Raw genomic sequence first — 22,596 nt, 5'->3', positions numbered from 1 at the left:
AGAGGATCCATTGTAATGTGATGTACTCTAACGCTATACATTTCTCCAAATCTGTTCTGATGAACTAACAAACTCATCTAAATCTTGCAATTTAAAAAATTTCATTTTACACCATTCTAGCGAGATCCCTGTTGAAGACTCCTGATTTGAAATATGCATTTGTTACATTCACGAAACTATTTTTACAATAAAAACTACAAGAATAGCACGAATACAAGCTATTACTGCTGTGTTTTTAACAGGCTGTCAAAGGACAAGGGTGCGAACTTGTAGCCGGATCCCTCGTAAAACTTGTTCTGGAATTCAACCCTGAAAACAAACACATGAAAATGTCACTTTACCTACATTCATATCACTTTGTGCTATGTATTTTTTCTCACATTTTTCTCACATTTACACATACTTTGTAAACAGATCAAACATTTGTTGTGATTAGTAGTATTTGGACACACTTCAAGTACAGAAACAATAGACCTTTGGGCAGGATATATGTATATTTTTATATAGACAGACAAGCATGCCCCATGTCAAAGGTAAGGAATGAGTCAAATACCTTAACTAACATGCAGCTTACAAGTGCAAGGTAGTTATATGCATGATAACTCTCATAACATCTTTGTTAAAGTGAAGACTCATACTCGTAGCTTGTGAATCATGTGTTGTTCTCACCAGTGTAGTCGTAAAGCATGCAGAAAGGCAGACAGGCCCTCCATAACCAGAAGAATAGTCACGGTGAGAACAGCGAAAGCTGCAAACAGCACCACCAGCATGAGTGAACCCATACCAGAGGAGATCTTCAGGCCCACCTGGAGAACCATCCTCCAAAGCACCTCCGACAGCTCTGCAGAACATATGGCCTTCAATTAACCTCATTTCACTCAGCCAGTCTGCTTTTTTTAATGGGATAGTTCACCCAAAAATGAATACTCTGTCATTATTTACTCACTCTCAAGTCATTCTTATAATAAGAGTAATTGTGTTGTGTGAAGAAGAGCAGAATGAAATTTCAACAGTTGTTTTATGTAAATATGTACTTTTGTGTTGCACAGTGAAAAAAAAATCAAGTGTGTTTGGAAACACATTTGATCTATTGATCTGAGGTGATCTATTCCCTTTGCCGCGTGTTTACTGAAACATAAATATACTAATAACCTCAATAACTAAAGGCTTTTTTAAACATCATTCTGATATGCTGATTTGCTGTTCAATTATTAATAATGGTTCTTATTATTAATAATCCTGAAAACATCTTTTGCTAATTTTATGCTTTTGTGGAAACTTTTTTAAGGATTCTTTGATTAATGGAAAGTAAAAAAAAAAAAAAAAGGCATTTATTTGACATTAACATTATAATTGTCACTTTTGATACATTTAATGCATCCTTACTGAATAAAAATACTTTTTTTTAAATGGTATGTTTCACGGTTTAAACAAAAATATTAAGCCGCTCTTTAACATCAACGTTGATGATGATAAATATTTATTGAGCTCCAAATCAGCATTCAGAATGACAGAAAAGATTGCTTTTTAAATTATATTAAAATGGAAAACAGCAAAAAGTTATTTTCAATTGTAATAATATTTTAAAATATTACTGTTATACTGTATCAAATCAATGCATAGCATTTCTTTCAGATAACTTTTAAAAACATTAAAATAATAATAATAATAATAAATTTTATTATTACAAACTTGACCAATAGTGTATTTTCAGAACTAAATTCTGAAAAGCACTTGGTCATGTATTCCATTAAATGAATATGCGAGAAATTAGGGAAGGTAAAAAAAAAAAAAAAAGGTAAACCACGTTCTGTGTTCTTGTTCTTCGTATGTGTCCTCATAAACTGCACTCCTTCATTTACTCATAAATCATTTCACTGTTGATACAATCAGTCACGCAGACACAAAAGTTAAACATCAAGAACACAGATAATACAACCGAAGCCGTTTATCTCTGTACTGATCGTGTAGTTTGTTTTATTACCGTGCACTACTGCGACAGGACAAACCTGCGTGAGCCAGACTGAGCGCCCAGAGCCGGAGATACGAGGCCGTGTTGGAGATGCAGCCCAGGCAGAACTCGACTGTGTGGATGGCCTGATACACAAAGATGTCTCCCATACTTACCTGAAGAAGAAAACAGATGACATTAGCTTTCCTCTTTGGTTGTACAGCATAGTTAAGACGTTTGAGCATATATGTTGTGTTTAAGAGATAAAGTAGCAGCGTTCGGTAGGTTTTAAACAACATTTAAAGACGTACCATATAGCAAAAGCTTACCATCTCATCACTCTGATGATGTGAGAAGGACGAGCGTGTATCTGTGCCATGCTGATCATTCAGATTGTTCCCCAACACCTGTGTAGAGACCTTATTATTCACAATCACTTACATAAAAATATTATGAAGTCAACATTTGAAGTGGATCAAAAAAGTTAATCAAGAATGCATTTAGGTTTTAGGACAACTCTGGTGAAAGGTTTTGATCCACTTTAAATGTTTACTAGCGTGTGTGTATTTTTTATTTATATATATATATTTATATTTAATTATTTTTATATATATATATATATATATATAGACACACACACACTATTCACATTTAAAAGATGGTCCCACTTTGAATATGACAAAAAATAACAACAAAAAAGGATTTATGCTAAAATTGCAGTATTGAAATGTATAATTTAAAAATAATTATATAAATATAAATAACTAATAAATATAAATGTTAGTCTTATATGTAAATATATATGTACAGCTCAATGTTATATAATATTAAAATTCAATATTAAAGTTCAAAGAAAATATCGTAGACTACTGAACTTAATTACTAGTACTTTACACAAACTTAATATATTTAAATATTTATACAACCATTGTACAAACTTTGTATAATTACATTTATATTGTGTTTAATGTTTTTATTTTAATAATATAACTAACTTAACATTTTATACATTTTACTAAAAAAGGAAAGCCACATGTTTATAAAAATATACAGTTTTTTTTTAAATGTAAGGATTTTGTTTACATTTAAAATGTGCATAATTTAATTTTGATAATATTTTGAATTAGTTTTTATTTTTAAAATTTTTGTTTTCATTATAAAAATCATTATTAATACATTATTATCATTGTTTTCATTTCATTATATATTTTAGTTATTTGTGGTTATTTTGTTGTGTGTTTTTGTTATTTTTATTAGTTAATTTATTTTTCAGTTTTAGTTTTTGTTACCTTAGTACATCAAGTTAAACCAAATGAAAATGAGAAATACTACCTTGGCAATTAATGGAAATAAATACATTTTAGTTTTTAAACAATATATATATATATATATATATATATATATATATATATATATATATTTAATGATGAAAGTTTGGTATAGTTTTAGTTTTATTTAGCTCTATTAACCTTGGTTGAAATAGGTATTTGCTGTTCTTAGGACAATGTTGCTCTGCTCCGCTCACTTACCTGGTGTCTGGTCTTCATGCGGGTCCTGTAGATGAGGAAGGGTTTGACCAGGAGCAGCACAGGAACCATGAGCACCGCCGTCAAAACCAAGAAGATCTGAAGCCCTTTCTGTAGAGCATTACAGCATCGGACATGATCTGACACACTGAGTACTTCAGGAGTAAAGAACTGCTTCTAGAGGAGCGGGAATCCAAACCTGTCCTCCGTAGAGAAGCAGATGTTCAGACTGGTAATCAAACAGCATCATGTTGATGAAGAGCAGCAGAATGCTGGGAGCCGTTTCAGAGCGTAGAGTGATGCACCATTTATAGAGGATGAGGAAGATCAGGTATCCAAAGAGAGACAGCATGAAGATCAGCTGGGGAACAAACTGAAGGAAAATGGCCTGGAATTTTCGGAAATGTCTGAATGAGGCAACGAAAAGCAAAATGTCACAGATTATTATTATTATTATTTTCTGGTAAGCTGAATCTCGTCTAAATTAAAAAGTGCTGTTGAAATTTGTTACATTATTTTAATGGGTTAAACTAAAGGAAAAACATATGTTGCCATGACTTATTGATCGATCATATAATTTTTTACAGTGTAGATTTATATACAAGTAGCATCTAATTTTTCTACTTTAGACAAGATAGACAAAAGCTACATTATTACATCATAAAATTTCAGTATAACAACTTATATGTCTTTAAAAGAGGATTAATGTTTGCATTAGGATTTGACAACAAAAAAATATTTTGTCTTCCATTTATAAGAGAACAAATACCCACACAAAGTTGACCAAACTCAGGGAGACTCCAAAGAGCATGTGACTGACTCCCAGTATGACTGACATCTTCATCTTGAAGGAGTTGAGAAATGACAGCTTGTTTGATGCAATATTCCAAACCTGAAACAAAAATAAATCAGTGCTTCATTGTGTAAATCCACACATTTCTGAAGTTTGGAATAATAGCGACATTGAAGACTGGAATACTGATGGTGAGAATTCAGCTTTGCCCCACAGGAATAAATTACATTAAAATATATATTTAAATAGAATGCAGTCATATTATTTATTTTATTTATTTATTATCATTATTATATTCACTTGCTGTTAAAAGTACTCCTCTATTCCCTTGCATGGCGTGAACTTAGCTTAGCATTGCATAGCATCAGAACAGTATAAATCCTGACACCCAAGCTCCTGTTCAAACTCTCAAATCCCACTCCAAGATCACATGATGTATGAAAAACAACAAAAGCTAAACTTAAATGTATGCCTTAACCAAAACTGACCAAGGAAAGAAATAATGTTGTACCAACAAGATTTTACAGGCACTGACCGGGTCAATTCCAAACACATACGGGTCTCCAGAATAAACTCCAGGCACAAATGGGTTCAGCTGAAGATGGTTATACTCTTGCAGCGTTTCGTTTCTGAGATAAAAAAAAAAAAATACAAAATACATATCAGAATGGAAAAGAGCAAGCGGCTACTTTAAAGTCTGCAGGTCTCTAGCATACGTACTGCCAAGGGCCATGAGGATGAAACATGGGCCGAACACACCAGGAAGAGCCGAAGATGTTGAAGGACTTGGAGAAGCAGTCGTTGTAAATCAGACCAGTGTAAATGGAGAACATTCCCATGAGCAGGATTATATAGCGTCCCCCGATCAAGACATCTGTGACCTGGAAGAAGAAAGACAATAATGACTAGTGAAAATAATAAGTAAAAATGCTTTAAAAGACACTAATCAGAGTAAAAAAAAAGTTGTCTGATTATGCAAACAAAAGATCGGAGCACCTTTAACACCATTCAATACCTCATTTTTCCATTTCCTGAAGGATTCAGCCTGTGAAATGACCCAGACTGCAAATAGCGTCATCACCAGTCCATGACCACAATCTCCAAACATCACCGCAAACAGGAAAGGGAAGGTTACAATAGTGCATGGAGCTGAGAAAATAAATGGAGCAAGTCAATTATAATACACACACGTATATTAAATTAAATTTATGCATTTAGCAGACGCTTTTATCAAAAGCGACTTACAGTGTATTCAGGCTATCAATTTTTACTTATCATGTGTTCCCAGGGAATCGAACCCACAACCTTGCACTTGATAACCCAATGCTCTACCACTTGAGCTACAAGAACACATATATATATGTACTGTATGTGGTGACCCTGGAGCACAAAAGCAGTCTTAACTCGCTGAGGAATATTCGTAGCAGTAGCCAAAAATACATTGTATGGGTCAAAATTATTTATTTTTCTTTTATGCCAAAAATCATTAGGATATTAAGTAAAGATCGTGTTCATGAAGATATTTTGTAAATTTCCTATTGTAAATATATTAAAACTGAATTTTTGATTAGTAATATACAATGTTAAGAAAATCATTTGGACAATTTAGAAGGTGATTTTCTCAGTATTTAAATTTTTTGCACCCTCAGATTCCAGATTTTCAAATAGTTGTATCTCGACCAAATATTGTCCGATCCTAATAAACCACACATCAATGGATAGCTTATTTTTGAAAAATTGACACTTAAGAAAGGTTTTGTGGTCCAGGGTCACACACACACACACACACACCCATATATATATATATATATATATATATATATATATTTATTTATATATATATATATATATATATATATATATATATATATATAATGTTGCAATGAAATAATGCATTAAATATATTAACATATTATAAAATATATGCAAACATATTATAAAACAATATGTTATTAATATATATTAAATGTTGCAATGAAATAACATATTTAATTTTAGAGTCAAATACCTGGATTGATCTCCTGATAAGTGCCGACCCCATAGGCATCAATAATAGTCTGGAATCCCTCAGTAAATGTGTTGGTTCTGTTGAAGGTCGGTGGAGTTTGCTGGGTTTGGATTCGGTTCAGTACTGGAGTCACACTGGATCCGCTCTGCTCCTAAGAGAGAAAGAGAAACCAAGAGGAGGAATACCTGGTCATAAAACCACTTGATCAAATATTTGATTTTTAAATACTGTATTAGTGATGGTTTGAAGAATATTTATTTGAGGAAGCATATAAACATACTCACAGATCCCTTAATCAGGGCGTTTTGAACTATAGCGAGATCTGACACAGGACACCAGATCTCTGCCACGATCAGCTTCTGCGTGATGTCTATGTTGCAGAGATTGAGGGTGTAGTAGATGGCCTTCATCTTCTTCACTTTACTGCTCCACTCCTGGACGTGCTCCGCTGCTCGGGTCAAGACACTGGCACGATATTCTTCAGTTCTTCTCAGGATCTTTACAACAGATTTGGACATAAAAACAGCTGTTTCCTCGATTTATTTATGAATACTGATTGTCTCACACTTGAAAAGACACTTGCAATTGAAAATAATCAATAACGTGACTCACCATTCGAAGATCTTGCATTTGTGTCATTACGCTGTTGCTCATTTGCTTGCGCTCATACAGAGTTTTGGGGCATGAGTACAAGCTGGCACGAAATCTTTAAGGATTGTAGAAACAATGTTGATGAAGAAATTTCATTTAGAATTCAAATCTAGCCAATGTGAATAAGGACATCGAATAAAATTAATATTCTCATGGTGACATATCATGAAAAATATATAGCCATTAATCTATAAACCTACAATTTATGAAATCATATAAAAATTATAATAATGTGAAATAATATTAAAGGGTGTTTTAAGGGTTGTCTGACTCATTCATTCATTAAAGTCTGTACATCATTGGTGTTATCAACATTAAAATTGTATTTTAAAAATTCAAAATGTTGTTGAAAAGTAAAAAGATGCAATCAAGAAGTTTTTTTTTTATGTAGTACATTTTTTAATTTTAGTTATTTTTTCTTTGTCTTTACATTGATTATTTTTGTAAATATACAGAATAAATAAATAAGATATATATAAAGTATACAGATTATTTTGTATTGATATAAGCATTCCATTAGTGATGCTGCAACCCTAAAAATAAATTCTAAAATAAAGAAAAACAGAATTTTTTAATTCGAGAAACTCAATATTTTTCGAGAATGAATCCACTGATGGTATATACCCAGATTCTCTCACCCTTCACAGACTTTTCTGATTTTTTCTCGCACACGACCTCCCTGGACAAAAATAATGAACACGTCCTTCTTCACAGCTCCCCTCTGTTTAAAAGAAACATATGTTTAATAAACATTTTCTGACAATATAAACCAAACTGTACATGAGCTTTCACCATCTGTCCTAAATAATAATAATAAAATATATATATATATATGGTATATATGTATATATGTATATATATATAAAATGGATCAATGTCAAACAAGTGATATAGCAGCATGTGTGACGTATATTTACAATCTGATCCCAAGCTATCGATTGCTTTAAATATTCAAAATCACTTATGAAGAGACCTATAAATTCTGGATAGTGTTGAAAGTAATTATAATGTTGGTGTTAGCAGTGCATATATTTTGCAGAAGTGTTGACAATTCATGTTTTGAGTGTGAAAGAACATCAATAATAAATCAAACTTAAAAACAGGAGTATGGGAATATAAGAATATGATATTCTCACCACCGCTTGTAGTTCCTCGGTGGCCTGGATCTCTGCATGCCGAAGGACGAAATTTCCATGAAAAAGGCGCCAAAGAACCTTTTCAAAAGCTGGAAACCTTTCTTGTTTGATAACACCTGCAATAAAGCTTTAAATGTGCACACACAGAGTATGTCATAAGTGGTACGGTGCTATCTTTTTAGGTTTTAACTGGAACCTTTGTGTATCAGTGGGACAAGATATGTGAAATGTACAGTACCTAAGATGTAGAGCTCCAGAGGTGCTGGAGTTGCTGTTTCTGCGGCTGGTTATGTGTGATGAGACGGTCATAGACACAGAGTCTTCAGAGGGGGGCTCAGAGTAGGTCAGCAGCGACTCGGCCTGGTACACAAGCAATCATAACACACAGAAAACATTCACTTTCACTGCATGGAAATGAGTATGGACAACTCCTTTCTGTTTCATACAACAACAAAAACAGGAGGCAGAAATTTTATTTTTGGGTGAACTTTACATCAAGTGTTTGAGAATGTTCAAATATTAATTCTAAATCATGGCCTTCAAATACATTTAGTTTGATTGAATTTTTTTTTTTTTTTTTATAAATAAGTCAAACACAGCTATTAGATAAGCTAAAACTAAACCTTATAAAAAATTGGTAATTTAAATAAAGCTAAAACAAATTAAGAGAGCTAAAAAAAAATAAAGATAAAAGATAAAAAAAAATACATATACTGTATATGAGACAAAAAAAATAAATTCAAATAAAAAACCTTGGCAAGTAACTGAGATAAATCATGTAAAGTTAAAACTTTAAATAACAATAAAAGTAGCCAATATTTCTATATTAGCTTTCAATTAAAATATATAAAAAAATGTAAAATCTCATAAAAAGACGTACTTAAATTAAAATGAAGAGCAAATATACAAAAAAGCTTATTCAAAATATGAATGCATACTAATATTAATATAGAATGAAAACTAAAAAACTACAACTGATCTCAAGATCTGGACCTCTTCAAAGAAGTATTCAGTCATCCTCAGCAGAGAGTCAATGTCCATCAGCTCAACGAGGTTCTGTCGGAGTGTGGCATGGTTACGGTTGATTTCTCGCAGTTCCCGCTCCAACTTCTCAAATGTGGACTAAAGGTTTGAAGGCAAGCATTGTGTCACAGTATAGCTTTCTGAATTTATTTTTGTGTGTCAAATTTTGTTAATACAGAGTAAGAGAACGTGTGTTTATTTGGTAAAGGCCAAAACAAAACTGTTTTTCACCTCAAGCTCCAGAACATCTCTGGCACATGGCACCATCTCCTTCTCCTTTGTTGCAGCAATTACAATGTTAGATTTCACCATCTCCTTCTCAAGATACCCTAAATGACATCATTTCAAGAGAAACCAGCCTGACTGCATGATTTAATTATGCATGATTAAATTATATAATTTTAAAGCAGCTGTATGTGTGTTTTTTGCGACTTTGGAACCCCCTAAAGTTAAATGAGTGACATTTTCAGTCATAAATATAACGCTTTCATAATTACAGTGGATACACATGCATCTGTTGACCAAGCTTATATTCTCTCAGAAACAGAAGTTATAAGAAACATCAGAATGACATTGAAATCGAAATTTCAAAGTAAGAAAAACTTACATACAGATGTTTAAATGAATATAAGGAGTATGAGTCAACTGTAACCAAAATATTATTGTTAGATCCCTTCTGCAGCATTATGAATGATTCAAAATGTAAAATGGACGAAATATGGATTTTTGAAAAATAAGCAACTCACCATTAGGGCTTAAAAAATATACAGCAGAAATGTTTATTCGGAGTTCTTAGTGCATCTTATAATAAAACACAAACTTACTCAGAATTCTCTCCATTTCTTCACATTTCTTCACTTCTTTCACAAATCGCCTCTGAAAGGTTGTTACACCTGGATTCAGCTGTGAGATCATTTTAAACAAGTTTAATACATAAAGAAATTCTAACACATCGGGGCAGAATTCAGGTGACTGAAGCCATATTAGCTGCTTAAATTAGTCCCTTATTAATTTACATACATACAGTTATCACAATAATTTTTTTCTGGTTCTGCAGTGTTATGCATTGATTGATTCAGTGATGGTGAGAAGTCAAATTCTGTGTCAATGACCGTTCAATATGAACTGGAGAATGATGCAGCGAGTTTGCACTGTATGCACTAGAAAGTGTGCACGCTGCCAAAAGCAGACTAGACTATCTTTATAAATCAATGGATGCAGTATGGTTACTTGACAATCAGACAAATGTCAAAATAAATGATGGCCTATTTTTTTTAGCTATAATGTCATTTGGTTCACAAGCCACATAAACATCCGAATGGAGTCACACACACACACACACATCACTCAAGCAGTACAAAGCTTACTCACATCTTTAAACTGAACCAATCCAAGATGTCCAAGTTCACTGATGCAATTGTGAGCCGATTCGGTTTGAAAAAACAGCTGCACGAGACACATCTCCTCACTACGGAATAAAGAACTCATTCTGGAGTTTGTTCTGGATAGTTTGGAGGAACAGAAACAGCTCACATACTTCTGGTTGAGCAGCAGCGACTGTCTGGTTTTGGTAAGTCAGCCTGTTAAATGTCTGTCCGTGAGATCAATAGTGTTCTCCTGTGGCCTCGGGATCAGTATTGACACCGCTAGTGCATCTGGGCCATCCAGACCAAATTATGATTAACAACCCATGCAGCACAGTACGCATTTCCTTTAATTTGATCATTTCAAGTAAGTAAATAACCTTAACCTTATATAATTGTTATGGCATATGATCACAATGAAACATTAATCTCATTTGTAAACATTTATTGGCAAACATTCCTCTGCATTTTGCTTGCTGCTGTAGTTTTGTCATACGCTCGGCTTGAAATACTGAGAATATCCAGGCCGCTTGTCCTATCGACTCGCATGCTCCAGTTATCATCCCTCCTCTCTCATCTACACTTGTCCTCAGTATGTGCAGTACAATTCAGAGTTCAGAGAGACAGACTCGACTGAATCTGATAGCTGTATGCAGCACAGCCGTAAGTAAACCATCCACGCTCTGCTGAAGAACCTTCTCTCCTCGTTATTTGTTTGTTTCACTAAAGTGAGGAAAAAGAAAAGGAAAACGCAACTCCGTCCTTAAAATGAAAGAGATATTTGTATTGCATTTTTAAAATGATAAAGACTAAAATTTAAAAAGTAAAAATGTACTTTACTTCTGTATCACTTTTGGATATAGTTATATTATCACCCTTTAACAACATTTTATTAAAATTAAATTAAATTAAACTCAAATTCAATTTAAATTCTGTCTCACCTGGTGCAGTGTTCTCCACAGGAGAAGCATCTGTGCCACTCTGAGCACTCAGGATAACTGATGGCACACTGACAGGCACTTCATCTGGCAAAGTCAACTTTGGGATGCTGGAAATGCCGTCTTGGCCCCACATACCCTGTTTCATAATACTAACAATATGCAGGCTGGGTCTCCTATTGGCCCGCATGGTGCAGCTACAGGTATAGTCACCTTCTCTCTCATCTATATTGTCCTCAGAGAGGGTCGAAGATGTTTTGGACATGTTGTCCAGTGTAAAGCTGAACGAGATGGACTCGAAACCTGAGGAATGATGAGGGATGATGGCCGATGGCTCAGGACTGACCATCTCAGAGAGAGGCACAGAAGACTCCACTTGATTCCATCTGAAGGGACGCTTCAGAGCCTTCCATACTCGCTGGAAGAATGAAAAACATTCCATTTTTCATCTTCCTTTTTGTATGTTACTATAAAGCGCAGAAAAACAAATAGGTGAGTTAACACAACCTAGAACTAAAAGAAAATTATACATTTATAAGATTAAAATATAACTAAGAAAATAAGAATATTGATTTTACATAACATACATTCATAAACATGCATATTCATTTTTTTTAATCAAACATACTTTTATTGTTATTTTTAATAAAATAATATAATTAAGTGTCAAAATAATTTATATAATTATAGAGCTGTGGAGTTCCTTGTACCCCGCCGTCAATAAAATGTACGGTAAAGTTTATCTAGGTGTTGGCCTACTCTACACCACAGAAGAGTTTATCACAGGGCCCTGGACAGTGTTGTGTTTTCAGTATCACCTGCTGCTGAGCTGTTCTCCAGAGCTCAGGTGATCCACGCACCGTCTGCTGCGACAGTCATCGATGAAAACAGACTGAACTGAACATGATCGCCTTCTAATTTCATGGACCAAAGAGATGCATTTTTTAAAAACTGAGCCAATGAATCGGACAAACTGCTGTTTAAAAACGCAGCGCTGGTGTTGTGAAAGACAAAATGAAATGACTGCTTTGCTCGCGTTTGTTTAAAAATTATTCTATGCGAAAAAATCTTTTTAGAATAACGATTTTAAAACACCATTAACATAGATTTGATCTATACTGAATGTCGTTAGTTGCTTTTTGGTAACATGAGTTTACAACAACGAAAAAAAAAAAAAAACATAATTCTATGCCACTATCAGCTGGAATAAATAAATAAATAAATATATATAATAAAGGAATAATTTATAGAACTTATAAGGAACGTGTACTCTTACGTTTTTTCTTTACATAAAATCATTTAATTAAAAATAAAATTTAAAATGAATTAAAACAGACATACTTTTGTTATTTGAAGTCACATCAAAGTTCATTTAGAGTTGTAAACATTGCCTTATAAGTGCCTTCTACTTGCCTGTGACGGAACTAAAAAATAAATAAATAATAAAAAAATAAACTGTAAGCAGGACACGTCACATGACCGCTGGAGCATCACATGACGACGGGCGCGGAAGTGGAAACACTAGCTGAAGTAAAAACGCAGCGCAGCGGAATAAACGTCTCTTTATAAAACAATATGAGCGACGAATATTATCTAGAGCTCAGTGAAAACCCCGTGCAGTTTGAGAACGCATCGAGCGTTAACAATGTTTTTTTCGACGAGGCGAATAAACAGGTGAGGACACGTTTAATAATTTGAAGTATAATAACTATATGACATGATAAAACGATATAATGACGTTGTTTCAAAATATGTCCATTTTTGGACAACATAGGTGCATTTTGAATGCTGTCGCTGTCTCAGTCATAATATAGACGTAGTTGAATGCTTCCATAAAACCTATTAACAAATGATTAGAGTGGCACGTGAGGTTTCCTGTGCAGAGGTCTTCAAATTCAATGCATGTAACATTACGTAGAAGACATTTTAATGCGTTAAATACATAATTATATTAGGCTTTATTTATGAATGAAATTCTATTTAGATGCATGTTAACTCTATGAATGTAACCCTATTATTTGCTATACCTTTCTTTCGCGTATTTTATTTGCTAGTTTTATGATTTATGGTTACAGTGGTTACAGTGTCATCTGTTAATACAGTATATCAAAAAAGTACTGTGGCTTGGTATCAGATGATACTTTTTTACATACTATGGGCTTGAATTAATATTATATTCATATGTAACGTTATTTACAATATGTTTAGTGGTCATCTGCCATTATACATTATGCTTTCTGAGTGTAATAGTTGTGTTTTGTGTGTTTGCAGGTGTTTGCAGTACGATCTGGAGGGGCCACAGGAGTCGTGGTTAAAGGGCCAGATGACAAGAGCTCGGTGGCTTTCAGGTAAGACCCCTAGACTTTCCTCATGCATCTATATCCTACATGCATCATTTAAAGATCACTCAGTCTCATATATAGTATTATATATATACTGCATAGTATTTGTTAATACTTTGAATAGTCTTTCTAGTAATTTAATTTACTTTTGTAATTTGTATTATATTATTATTGTTCTTTTTAATATATATTTTGTTAACAATAACAAAATTGGCAAACATTCTTAAACACTATTTTGTTTGACAGAATGGATGACAAAGGAGAGGTGAAGTGTATCAAATTCTCATTGGGGAACAAAATCTTAGCTGTACAGCGCACTACAAAATCAGTTGTAAGTATCAGTGATGGTTGCTATCTCAGTAAATGCAATTGTTGTGCAATGGTTCTCTATAAGTGAATTTCTTTCTTTCTCTTTTTTAGGATTTTATGAATTTCATTCCTGACTATCCACACTTGGAATTTTCCCATGAGTGCAAGGTACATCCCAAAAGAGATTGGCTATGATTAATTAAATAATTAATGTATGCATTTATGAATAAACTATAAATAAAAAAGATTTTATTCAGTGAAAATTAAAAAGATTTTATTCAGCAAAAATGCATTAAATTTGTCAAAAGTGACAGTAACAAAAAATCATAACGTTACAAACGATTTTTCTATAATTCTGTATTTCAAATGACTTGTGTTTTGAAAACGTTGAGCTTCGAATTTAGCGAAGAATCACGAAAAAGGCTAATCATGCTTTCCACAATACTATTAAGCAACTGTTAAGGATAATAATAAATGTTTCTTGAGCGTCATATTCAAATGATTTCTGAAGGATCATGTGACATTGAAGATCCGAGGAATGATGCTGAAAATTCAGCTTTGCTTCGCAGGAATTAATTCTATTGAAAAATCTTTTTTTTTTTTTTTTTTCAGACAAAGAATGCCAGTATTCTCGGGTTTTGTTGGACCAACTGGAACGAGATCGTATTTGTCACTGACCAGGGAATAGAATTCTATCAGGTGAGGTGACACCCTTACATCAGTTCAGCAAGTAAGATTGAAGTAATTCTTATTTTTAGAAGTCATTCTTTCTACCAAAGGTAATCAGAATCCTTGTTTTTGCTCTGTTTCAGGTGCTGCCAGATAAACGAACCCTGAAGCTCTTAAAGAGCCAGAGCATCAATGTGAACTGGTACATGTATTGTCCAGAGACGGCCGTTCTTCTCCTTTCCACCACTGTACAGGGTAATGTGCTACAGCCATTTGCTTTCAAGGTGAGTTCGATGTCTTATTCTTTAACGTTGATTGAAAGCATGCAAGAGTTTTGCATCTGCAGACTTAAACCAGAAGAGGGCAACAGTAGCTCTGATATCTGGCTGTTAAATCTGAACACATACTGCTCTAATCTCAACATCATGTTCTCTAGAGCGCGACCATGTCAAAGATGTCCAAGTTTGAGATTGAACTGCCAGCGGTGCCCAAACCAGCCAAACTCAGCCTCTCTGAACGTGACATCGCTGTGGCTACAATGTAAGACGTGTGTATGGACACCTGAGCCAACACTAGACATCCAACTCTGAACAAATGTATTCTGCACATCATATGTTGGTTAATAGTTTATGAAATAAATTGCAATAATGTGTGAAAAATCGGCTGTGAAACCCAGTCTATTCTCTCTCTCTCTCTCTCTCTCCTGTAGTTATGATCAGCTCTATGTGATGTATCTGAAGCATCACTCCAGAGCCACCAACAGTCCTGGAGCAGAGGTGGTCCTCTATCATCTGCCTAGGTACAACAGATAACTTACTGTCCAATAAAAGCGTTCCGCTCTATTTTTGATCATGTTTGTTTTTCTTTACCCGATTCTTCTTTCTTTTAACTGTAGAGAAGGCACGTGTAGGAAGACTCATGTGCTCAAACTAAACACCACGGGCATGTTTGCCCTGAACGTGGTGGATAACCTAGTTGTGGTGCACCATCAGAGCTCACAGGTGAGTTTAACAAGTTGTCAGTCAGGTGATATTAACACATTTGTGGAGTTCATGACGAGAGCTAGTCTCTTAACAGTCTGCTCTGCTAGTCCTCTGGCATTTTCATTATTTTATTTTGAATAATATGGATGCGCTGATATTAAAATTCAAGTTGATATCAATCACTATTTTGTCTGAATACATTAAAAATGTAAATAATTCATTGCAGCATTATATAAAAACATATTCATTTTGAGATTTGATGAAGATTACATTTAACAATGTAAGCGTTTTTAAAGATAAACTTAAAGTGAATGGTAAATGACGTCAGATGTAATCCACATGTGAAATTAGGGGAAACGAGCATGCAGAAATAAATATAAAAAATCTCTAGAATATTTGTACCAATAAAGTGCCTCCCTAAAAAAAATATGTGAAAGCATGATATACTCTTATCAGCAAACCTGCTTAAAATAAAGGTCTGATCTGCTCTGCAATTGTTTGAAATGCTTGTCTTATTGTATTTCAGTCTTCACTCATTTATGATATAAAACTGAGGGAATCAGATGGTGCATTAAATGTGCATCAGCCTGTGCTTCCTGCCCAGTCCATCAACCCCTACAAGATCCATCTCACAGGTGACATGTACCGTATTTTCCGGACTATAAGTTGCACTTTTTTTTCATAGTTTGGCTGGTCCTGCGACTTAAAGTCAGGTGCGACTTATTTATCAAAATTAATTTGACATGAACCAAGAGAAATTAACTAAGAGAGATGAACCAAGAGAAAACATTACCGTCTCTAGCCACGAGAGGGCGCTCCATGCTGCTCGAGTCAGTGCTCGTGTAGTCTACACTGCAGACATAGAGCGCCCTCTCGCGGCTGTAGACGGTAATGTTTTCTCTTGGTTCTAAATAAATGCGACTTATATGTGTTTTTTTCCTCATCATGACGTATTTTTGGACTGATACGACTTGTACTCAGGTGCGACTTATAGTCCAAAAATTACAGTAATTCATTTTGAAAGCGACACCACACTTTTGACGGTACCAATATTACACGTTTTTACACACCTGTTTTGGCTTGTTTTTAATGAATGCTGTTCTGAGAGTGTAAGGAACATAATCTTTCTTTCCACACCTTTACAGGACCTGCGGCCGCTCCAAGTCAGGCCCCAGTGCCCTGTGAACTCTGTATCCTTACAAAGGATATCCTAACTTATGTTCATATGTGAACTATACCATATGTACTTGCCCTTTTCGAACTTTTCCTTTACATTCAAGACTCATCTTCCTGGAGTGTTTTCCAACCGGATATCATCATCAGTGCCAGCGAAGGTACTTTACTAAACGGCACACAGATGAAATCAAATCTGGCATGATGGAGAATGATTATTTGTGACCCTGGAGCACAAAGTCTTAAGTCGCTGTGGTATATTTTTAGCAACAGCCAAACAAAACATTGAATGGGTTAGAATTATTGACTTTTCTTTTATGCCAAAAATCATTAGTATATTAAGTAAAGATCATGTTCCAAGAAAATGTCCTACCGTAAATATATCAAAACGTAATTTTTGAATCTTCAAATGCGATTTTCTCAGTATTTAGATTTTTTTGCACCTTCAGATTCCAGATTTTCAAATAGTTGTATCTCGGCCTAATGTTGTTCAGTCCTAATAAACGCACATCAGTGGAAATCTTATTAACGCAGCTCAAAAATGGACACTTAAGGCTGATTGTGTGGTCCAGGGTCACATATGTTCTCTGTTTGTCAGGGTATCTGTGGTACCTCCAGGTGAAGCTCCAGCCCACATTGAAACTCCTGCTGGATAAAGGCAAACTCATGGACTTCCTGTTGCGGAGACGAGACTGCAAAATGGTCATCTTGTCTGTGTGCTCGCAAAGTAAGCAGCAGAGAGCTGTATAATGAAAATGCTTTCTAAAATAACACTGCAAAACAATATCTACAAAAGAGTTATAGTACGATATGATGTTTGTAGTATATTAGATATTAGGATTATGTTTCATGATGAATGTCTTGTTCTTCAGTGCTTACAGAAGGAGATAAAGGGAATCTGTCTGTGGTGGCAACAGTGTTTGATAAACTCAACCAAGTGTACAAAGAATACCTGGATGCAGAGCAAGCGTATACTGCGGTCAGTACAGATTGTTTTATTACACTGCATTTTCTATATATGTATATATGAATGTGGTATTTATAGAAATGTTTTTCTCTCTCCTCAGGCTATGGAATCAGGTCCCAGTCGCTCCAGCACTTCTTCTAAAAGGCCCGTCCGGACCCAGGCGGTGATAGACCAGTCAGACATGTACACACACGTGCTGTCTGACTTCACGGAGAAGAAGGTAAACAAGCATTGTACTTTTTAAACGTATGCATTTTTTTACCATGTTCTGCAAGTCTCCAAAATCGTTGTTTCTTATTCTAATGCTGTAAATTGTCTTCTTTGAACAGGGAGTGAAGCATAAGTTCATAATTGCAGTTCTTATGGAGTACATCCGTTCTCTTAACCAGTTTCAGATCCCTGTTCAGGTATGAACTAAAAATGAATATTTCTGGAAAATGTGCGCGTCCTCAGGCCATACCAGATGTAGGCGAGTTTGTTTCTTCATCAGATTTGGAGAAATGTAGCATTGCATCACTTGCACACCAGTGGATCCTCTGTAGTGAATGGGTGCCGTCAGAAAGAGAGTCCAAACATTCATTCTGACGGCACCCATTCACTGCAGAGGATCTATTGGTGAGCAAGTGATGCAATGCTAGATTTCTCAAAATCTGTTCTGATGAAGAAACAAACTCATCTAAATAATAAATGACGTGTGGATGATTAACATATGTTAACATTGCAAAACAATAACCGTAGGTAGTAGTCTGAGGTTGGTATATCTGAACCATTCACTCCAGTGGTAAGCTGTGGTGTAACTGTAAATTGTGTCCCGGGTTCACCTTCCCCTGACCCAGGTGTTGGGGCTTGTTGGGTGTTTTGCTAGGCGTTTTGGTTGCTTAGACACATTCTGCTTTGAGCGTCTACAGTAACTGATGATAATCTTTGCTGTGGCCTCCAGCATTGCACTTCATCATCTTTTATATTGAGGGCATTCCATAACCTGTGCCTTTGAATGAAATATGTAGGAAAATTAATTTGTTGCCTGACGTTTAGAAGACTATTCACATATAGAGTGACATACACCAACTGCATGAGTTTCAGTAAAGTTATGACTGAACTTGACTTAAGGCAGCAAACTTTGTTTATGAGCTTCTTAGACTTCATTTGTAGGACGGTGTGGGGAAACGTGGAGAGAGAGTTAGTGCAATGGGACAAACTTTTTATAAATAAATGAATATGATCTGATCTTCCCATTACTATAAAAAAAATTAAACAAAAATTTACAAAATCTGAAAAATGTAGTTTATTTTCATCTTACGTGATCATTAAGCAACATCAGAGAAGCATGAACATGCTTATGTGTTGTTAAATTATTGAAATATTTCAATAAATATGTAAGTGTCTACAAGTAAAACACGTAAATATTTAATAACTAAATATGTTTAGTCAAAAGGGTTCAGTTAAGATAAATTGGGAATCACTGTTCGTTGTTAACTAAAATTAAAACAATAAAAAATGTCATTAATTGAAATGAAGCTGAAGTAAAATAAATATAAATATTAGATGGAAAAACTTAAATGAATGTTAAAAATGTAGCATTGGCAGTTAACAAAGTACTAAAGTACAAAAACATAAATAAAGTTTAAAACTATTGAAACTTAAAACTAATATTAAAAAAAAGTCTATTTAAAAAATGAAAAAAATATTATGATTGTATATAAATAATACTAATATAAGAGTTTCCTGCCTTAATGCGTTACATGTGAGCAATTATATTTTGATAAGTCATTTTAAGTTTATAACTAATTTGGTATAATAAGGCTTAGAATTCATAAAATGTTTAATAATTATGTATATAAAGCTTGATTTCTTTTCTTTTTATAGTGTTGGGTTCGAGTATTTAATGTTACGTTTGCATTATTTACTAAAGAATCATAACCGAGTCAAACTGCATATTAGTCAAAGTTGTGTTGTATACAGTGACTCTTCTCATCGTTGTTCTGATCTTTCCAGCACTATTTGTATGAGCTAGTCATCAAAACTCTGGTCCAGCACAACCTCTTCTACATGCTGCACCAGTTTCTTCAGTATCACGTCCTCAGCGACTCCAAACCACTGGTGAGATTAAGTTATTGGAACTCAATTTCTTACACTAGAACATTCCTTGATGTACATTCATTCTTCTTGTCTGTAAAAACCAATGACTCTTTGCTTCAGTAAGAACTTCTTGATGTGGCTGACTCAGGTTTTTTGTGCTTCCAGGCTTGTTTGCTGCTGTCTCTGGAGAGCACGTATCCACCTGCCCACCAGCTCTCTCTGGACATGCTGAAGGTACGAAAAACTGCTTTACACTCACATATATGTTCAGTGCAGATGATTTAAAGGGTTAGTTCACCCAAGATGAAAATTCGTCCATCTTCTACTCACCCCGAAGCATCCTATGTGTATGTGACTTTCTTCATTCAGAATAATCCAATCGGGGTTATATTAAAAATTGTCCTTGCTCTTCCAAGCCTTTCATTGGGGGTAAGTGGGTGTTTGTTTTCAACAGTACAAAAGATGTTTAATAAAGTGTGCGCATCTGTAATAAAATGCCCCTCACATGGCTCCGGGGGGTGAATAAAGTCCCCCTGTAGTGAATCCATGCGTTTTTAAAGATAAATATCCAGGTTTCAAATGTAATAAACACTTTTTTCCTCACTTCTAGTTTATGTTTATGGTTGAAATCTGGATATTTATGTTACATAAATTTTTATTCACTACAGGGGGGCTTTATTCACCCCCTGGAGCCGCGTGAGAGACGTTTTATTACAGATGCGCGCACTTTATTTCACGTCTTCTGAACTGTTGACAACAAACACTAGCTTACACACATTGAAAGGCTTGGAAGTGCAAGGACAATTTTTTATATAACTCCGATTGGATTATTCTGAAAGAAGAAAGTCACATAAACCTAGGATGCTTCGGGGTGAGTAGAAGATGGACAAACTTTCATTCTCGGGTGAACTAACCCTTTAAGCTTAATTTTGGCTTTGCTGTTCTCAAGTGCTCCATGCGTGGGTTTGTGTGTGTTTTTCAGAGGCTCTCCACTGCTAATGATGAGATCGTGGAGGTTCTTCTGTCCAAGCAGCAGGTTTTAGGCGCTCTGCGTTTCATTCGAAGCGTCGGCGCCCACGATAACATCTCTGCTCGGAAGTTTCTGGACGCCGCGCGGCAAACAAACGACACTATGTTGTTCTACACCATCTTCCGCTGCTTCGAGCAGAGGAATATGCGATTGCGTGGAAATCCTGGTTTCAACCAAGGTAGGCGATTTTGACGAATGAAATGTGCTGAGATATACTTCATTCTCATTGATTTGGAGCAGAAACGTCAGCACATGAGTGGACTTCCTCTGATATCATCTTCCTGTTTCAGGAGAGCACTGTGAGGAGCATGTGGCCTACTTTAAGCAAGTGTTTGGAGAGAATGCTTTGATGAAACAAGCCACGGCATGAAAGCCTACAGTAGCAGCTGGAACGATGGTTTAACCAGGAGGAAACGGTATTGCTTTGAGCAAAATGAAAACCAAATTAAGCTCACATTACAAGAGACTTAAAAGAGACACTTTATCATCTTGTATGCATGTTTGCCATGAAGTTCAGATGGTTTTAGCAGGAACAGATTTAAATGGAGATTAATTAATAATATGGCCACATCGAAAGTGCTTTACTAAATGGTCTGTATGTATGAAAGCTGATCATGTATATATATTAAAAATCTTTTATAGTGTGTATATATAATAAATATATTATGTACAAATATGTAATATGCTTTGTGAGATTCTTTACAAAAAAAGAAATGAATGAGCAGGCCAAGCACTGGAACAAGTCAAGGCGATTGTTTTCGGTTCATCATTTTTGGCATGATGATTATCCACGGAAATGATTCAGCCCTTTAATCCACAGATATCTGGGATCGGTAATAAGATGCTTCTCTGTGCCGAATGTAACTTATGCATTGTTCTGTCTAAACAGATGACTTCTGGCAATGTACCCTTTTCACATTTCCAGAGATTTCAGAAGCTAAACTCATCATACTATCGGCAAGTACCAAAAATAAAAGTATCGGTTTTGGGCGAGTACTGGAAAAAGTGTTATCGGTGCACCCCTAGTGGTGATGAATGGTAATGACAACATTTTACTGTTTACTGCAAAAGAAAAATAAACAATATACTTAATATCCTTCGCCGGTGTATTAGAAACAGTCACAGCAGTCTTAACTAGTTTTGAAGAATTTAATGAAATAAGTATCGATTTATAAATGTACACTCAATTTTTGTTTTTATTAAATCATAGAAAACTATACTAGATGTTAATAATTCTGGAAATGCATCATCACAGTCTGTGAAAAGGGTCCATCGTGCATCAGTAATGTTTGTGCCGGTGTCACAAAAAAAAGACTTAACTTTCACATTTAAACACTATTTTAATAACACTGCAATGTAACAAAGTTTCCTTACAGATTTAAATCACATTTTAAAATCCTAAAACTGACATTCACAGGTGTGTAATACTGTAGATCTCAGGAGGATTGTGCTACATGAAGTACATTTACGTACTCTACTAAATATGGATGTCTCACAGTGAAGTAGAACAGGTTTCACAGTCAAACTTACATTTCAAGACTTCTTTCTGACTATATTCAACATTTTTGGGCAGTGGATATGGCCAATGAATTTTAAGTAACTATTAAATATTATTGGGATCCCGTACAGTTCAAATATCATGATGGCCTGTTTT

At 34.8% G+C, this 22,596-nt stretch overlaps 2 protein-coding genes across 2 annotated transcripts; one reads left to right on the top strand and one right to left on the bottom strand.

Moving 5' to 3' along the window:
- Window positions 1–122: 122 nt before the first annotated feature.
- Window positions 123–12,869, bottom strand: LOC113092737 (V-type proton ATPase 116 kDa subunit a). Its single transcript, XM_026258418.1, has 23 exons — window positions 12,732–12,869; window positions 12,209–12,304; window positions 11,394–11,857; window positions 10,460–11,175; window positions 9,913–9,991; window positions 9,320–9,417; window positions 9,059–9,187; window positions 8,304–8,425; window positions 8,066–8,192; window positions 7,568–7,650; window positions 6,891–6,984; window positions 6,563–6,775; window positions 6,279–6,429; window positions 5,286–5,419; window positions 4,991–5,151; window positions 4,806–4,899; window positions 4,251–4,369; window positions 3,677–3,884; window positions 3,481–3,588; window positions 2,281–2,358; window positions 2,010–2,127; window positions 670–841; window positions 123–309 (listed from the first exon to the last, which is right to left on the bottom strand). Exons 4-23 carry the CDS (start codon window positions 10,574–10,576, stop codon window positions 222–224), a joined length of 2,493 nt encoding a protein of 830 aa, XP_026114203.1. The 5' UTR covers window positions 10,577–11,175; window positions 11,394–11,857; window positions 12,209–12,304; window positions 12,732–12,869; the 3' UTR covers window positions 123–221.
- Window positions 12,870–12,879: 10 nt separating this feature from the next.
- Window positions 12,880–21,612, top strand: LOC113092714 (regulator of MON1-CCZ1 complex-like). Its single transcript, XM_026258407.1, has 20 exons — window positions 12,880–13,064; window positions 13,662–13,738; window positions 13,979–14,063; window positions 14,153–14,209; window positions 14,654–14,740; window positions 14,854–14,994; window positions 15,147–15,250; window positions 15,420–15,509; window positions 15,606–15,711; window positions 16,220–16,328; window positions 16,839–16,883; window positions 16,974–17,027; window positions 17,465–17,593; window positions 17,739–17,845; window positions 17,934–18,053; window positions 18,163–18,240; window positions 19,829–19,933; window positions 20,078–20,146; window positions 20,895–21,120; window positions 21,233–21,612. Exons 1-20 carry the CDS (start codon window positions 12,966–12,968, stop codon window positions 21,310–21,312), a joined length of 1,968 nt encoding a protein of 655 aa, XP_026114192.1. The 5' UTR covers window positions 12,880–12,965; the 3' UTR covers window positions 21,313–21,612.
- Window positions 21,613–22,596: the final 984 nt, after the last annotated feature.

Source organism: Carassius auratus, unplaced genomic scaffold (assembly GCF_003368295.1).
Source record: "Carassius auratus strain Wakin unplaced genomic scaffold, ASM336829v1 scaf_tig00214714_1_2670353, whole genome shotgun sequence".
NCBI classification, from domain to species: Eukaryota; Metazoa; Chordata; class Actinopteri; order Cypriniformes; family Cyprinidae; genus Carassius; species Carassius auratus.
This window is presented reverse-complemented; position numbering and strand designations above follow the sequence as displayed.

Bases quoted from the DNA above. Each gene is read 5' to 3' on its own strand.
- LOC113092714 (XM_026258407.1), top strand. From the start codon at position 12,966: ATGAGCGACGAATATTATCTAGAGCTCAGTGAAAACCCCGTGCAGTTT. The intron at 15,510-15,605 runs GTACAACAGATA...TTTTAACTGTAG, and splicing joins GTCCTCTATCATCTGCCTAG to AGAAGGCACGTGTAGGAAGA. The intron at 15,712-16,219 runs GTGAGTTTAACA...ATTGTATTTCAG, and splicing joins TGCACCATCAGAGCTCACAG to TCTTCACTCATTTATGATAT.
- LOC113092737 (XM_026258418.1), bottom strand. From the start codon at position 10,576: ATGAGTTCTTTATTCCGTAGTGAGGAGATGTGTCTCGTGCAGCTGTTT. The intron at 3,885-4,250 runs GTGGGTATTTGT...TGCCTCATTCAG, and splicing joins CTGAGTTTGGTCAACTTTGT to ACATTTCCGAAAATTCCAGG. The intron at 310-669 runs GTGAGAACAACA...GTTTGTTTTCAG, and splicing joins CATGCTTTACGACTACACTG to GGTTGAATTCCAGAACAAGT.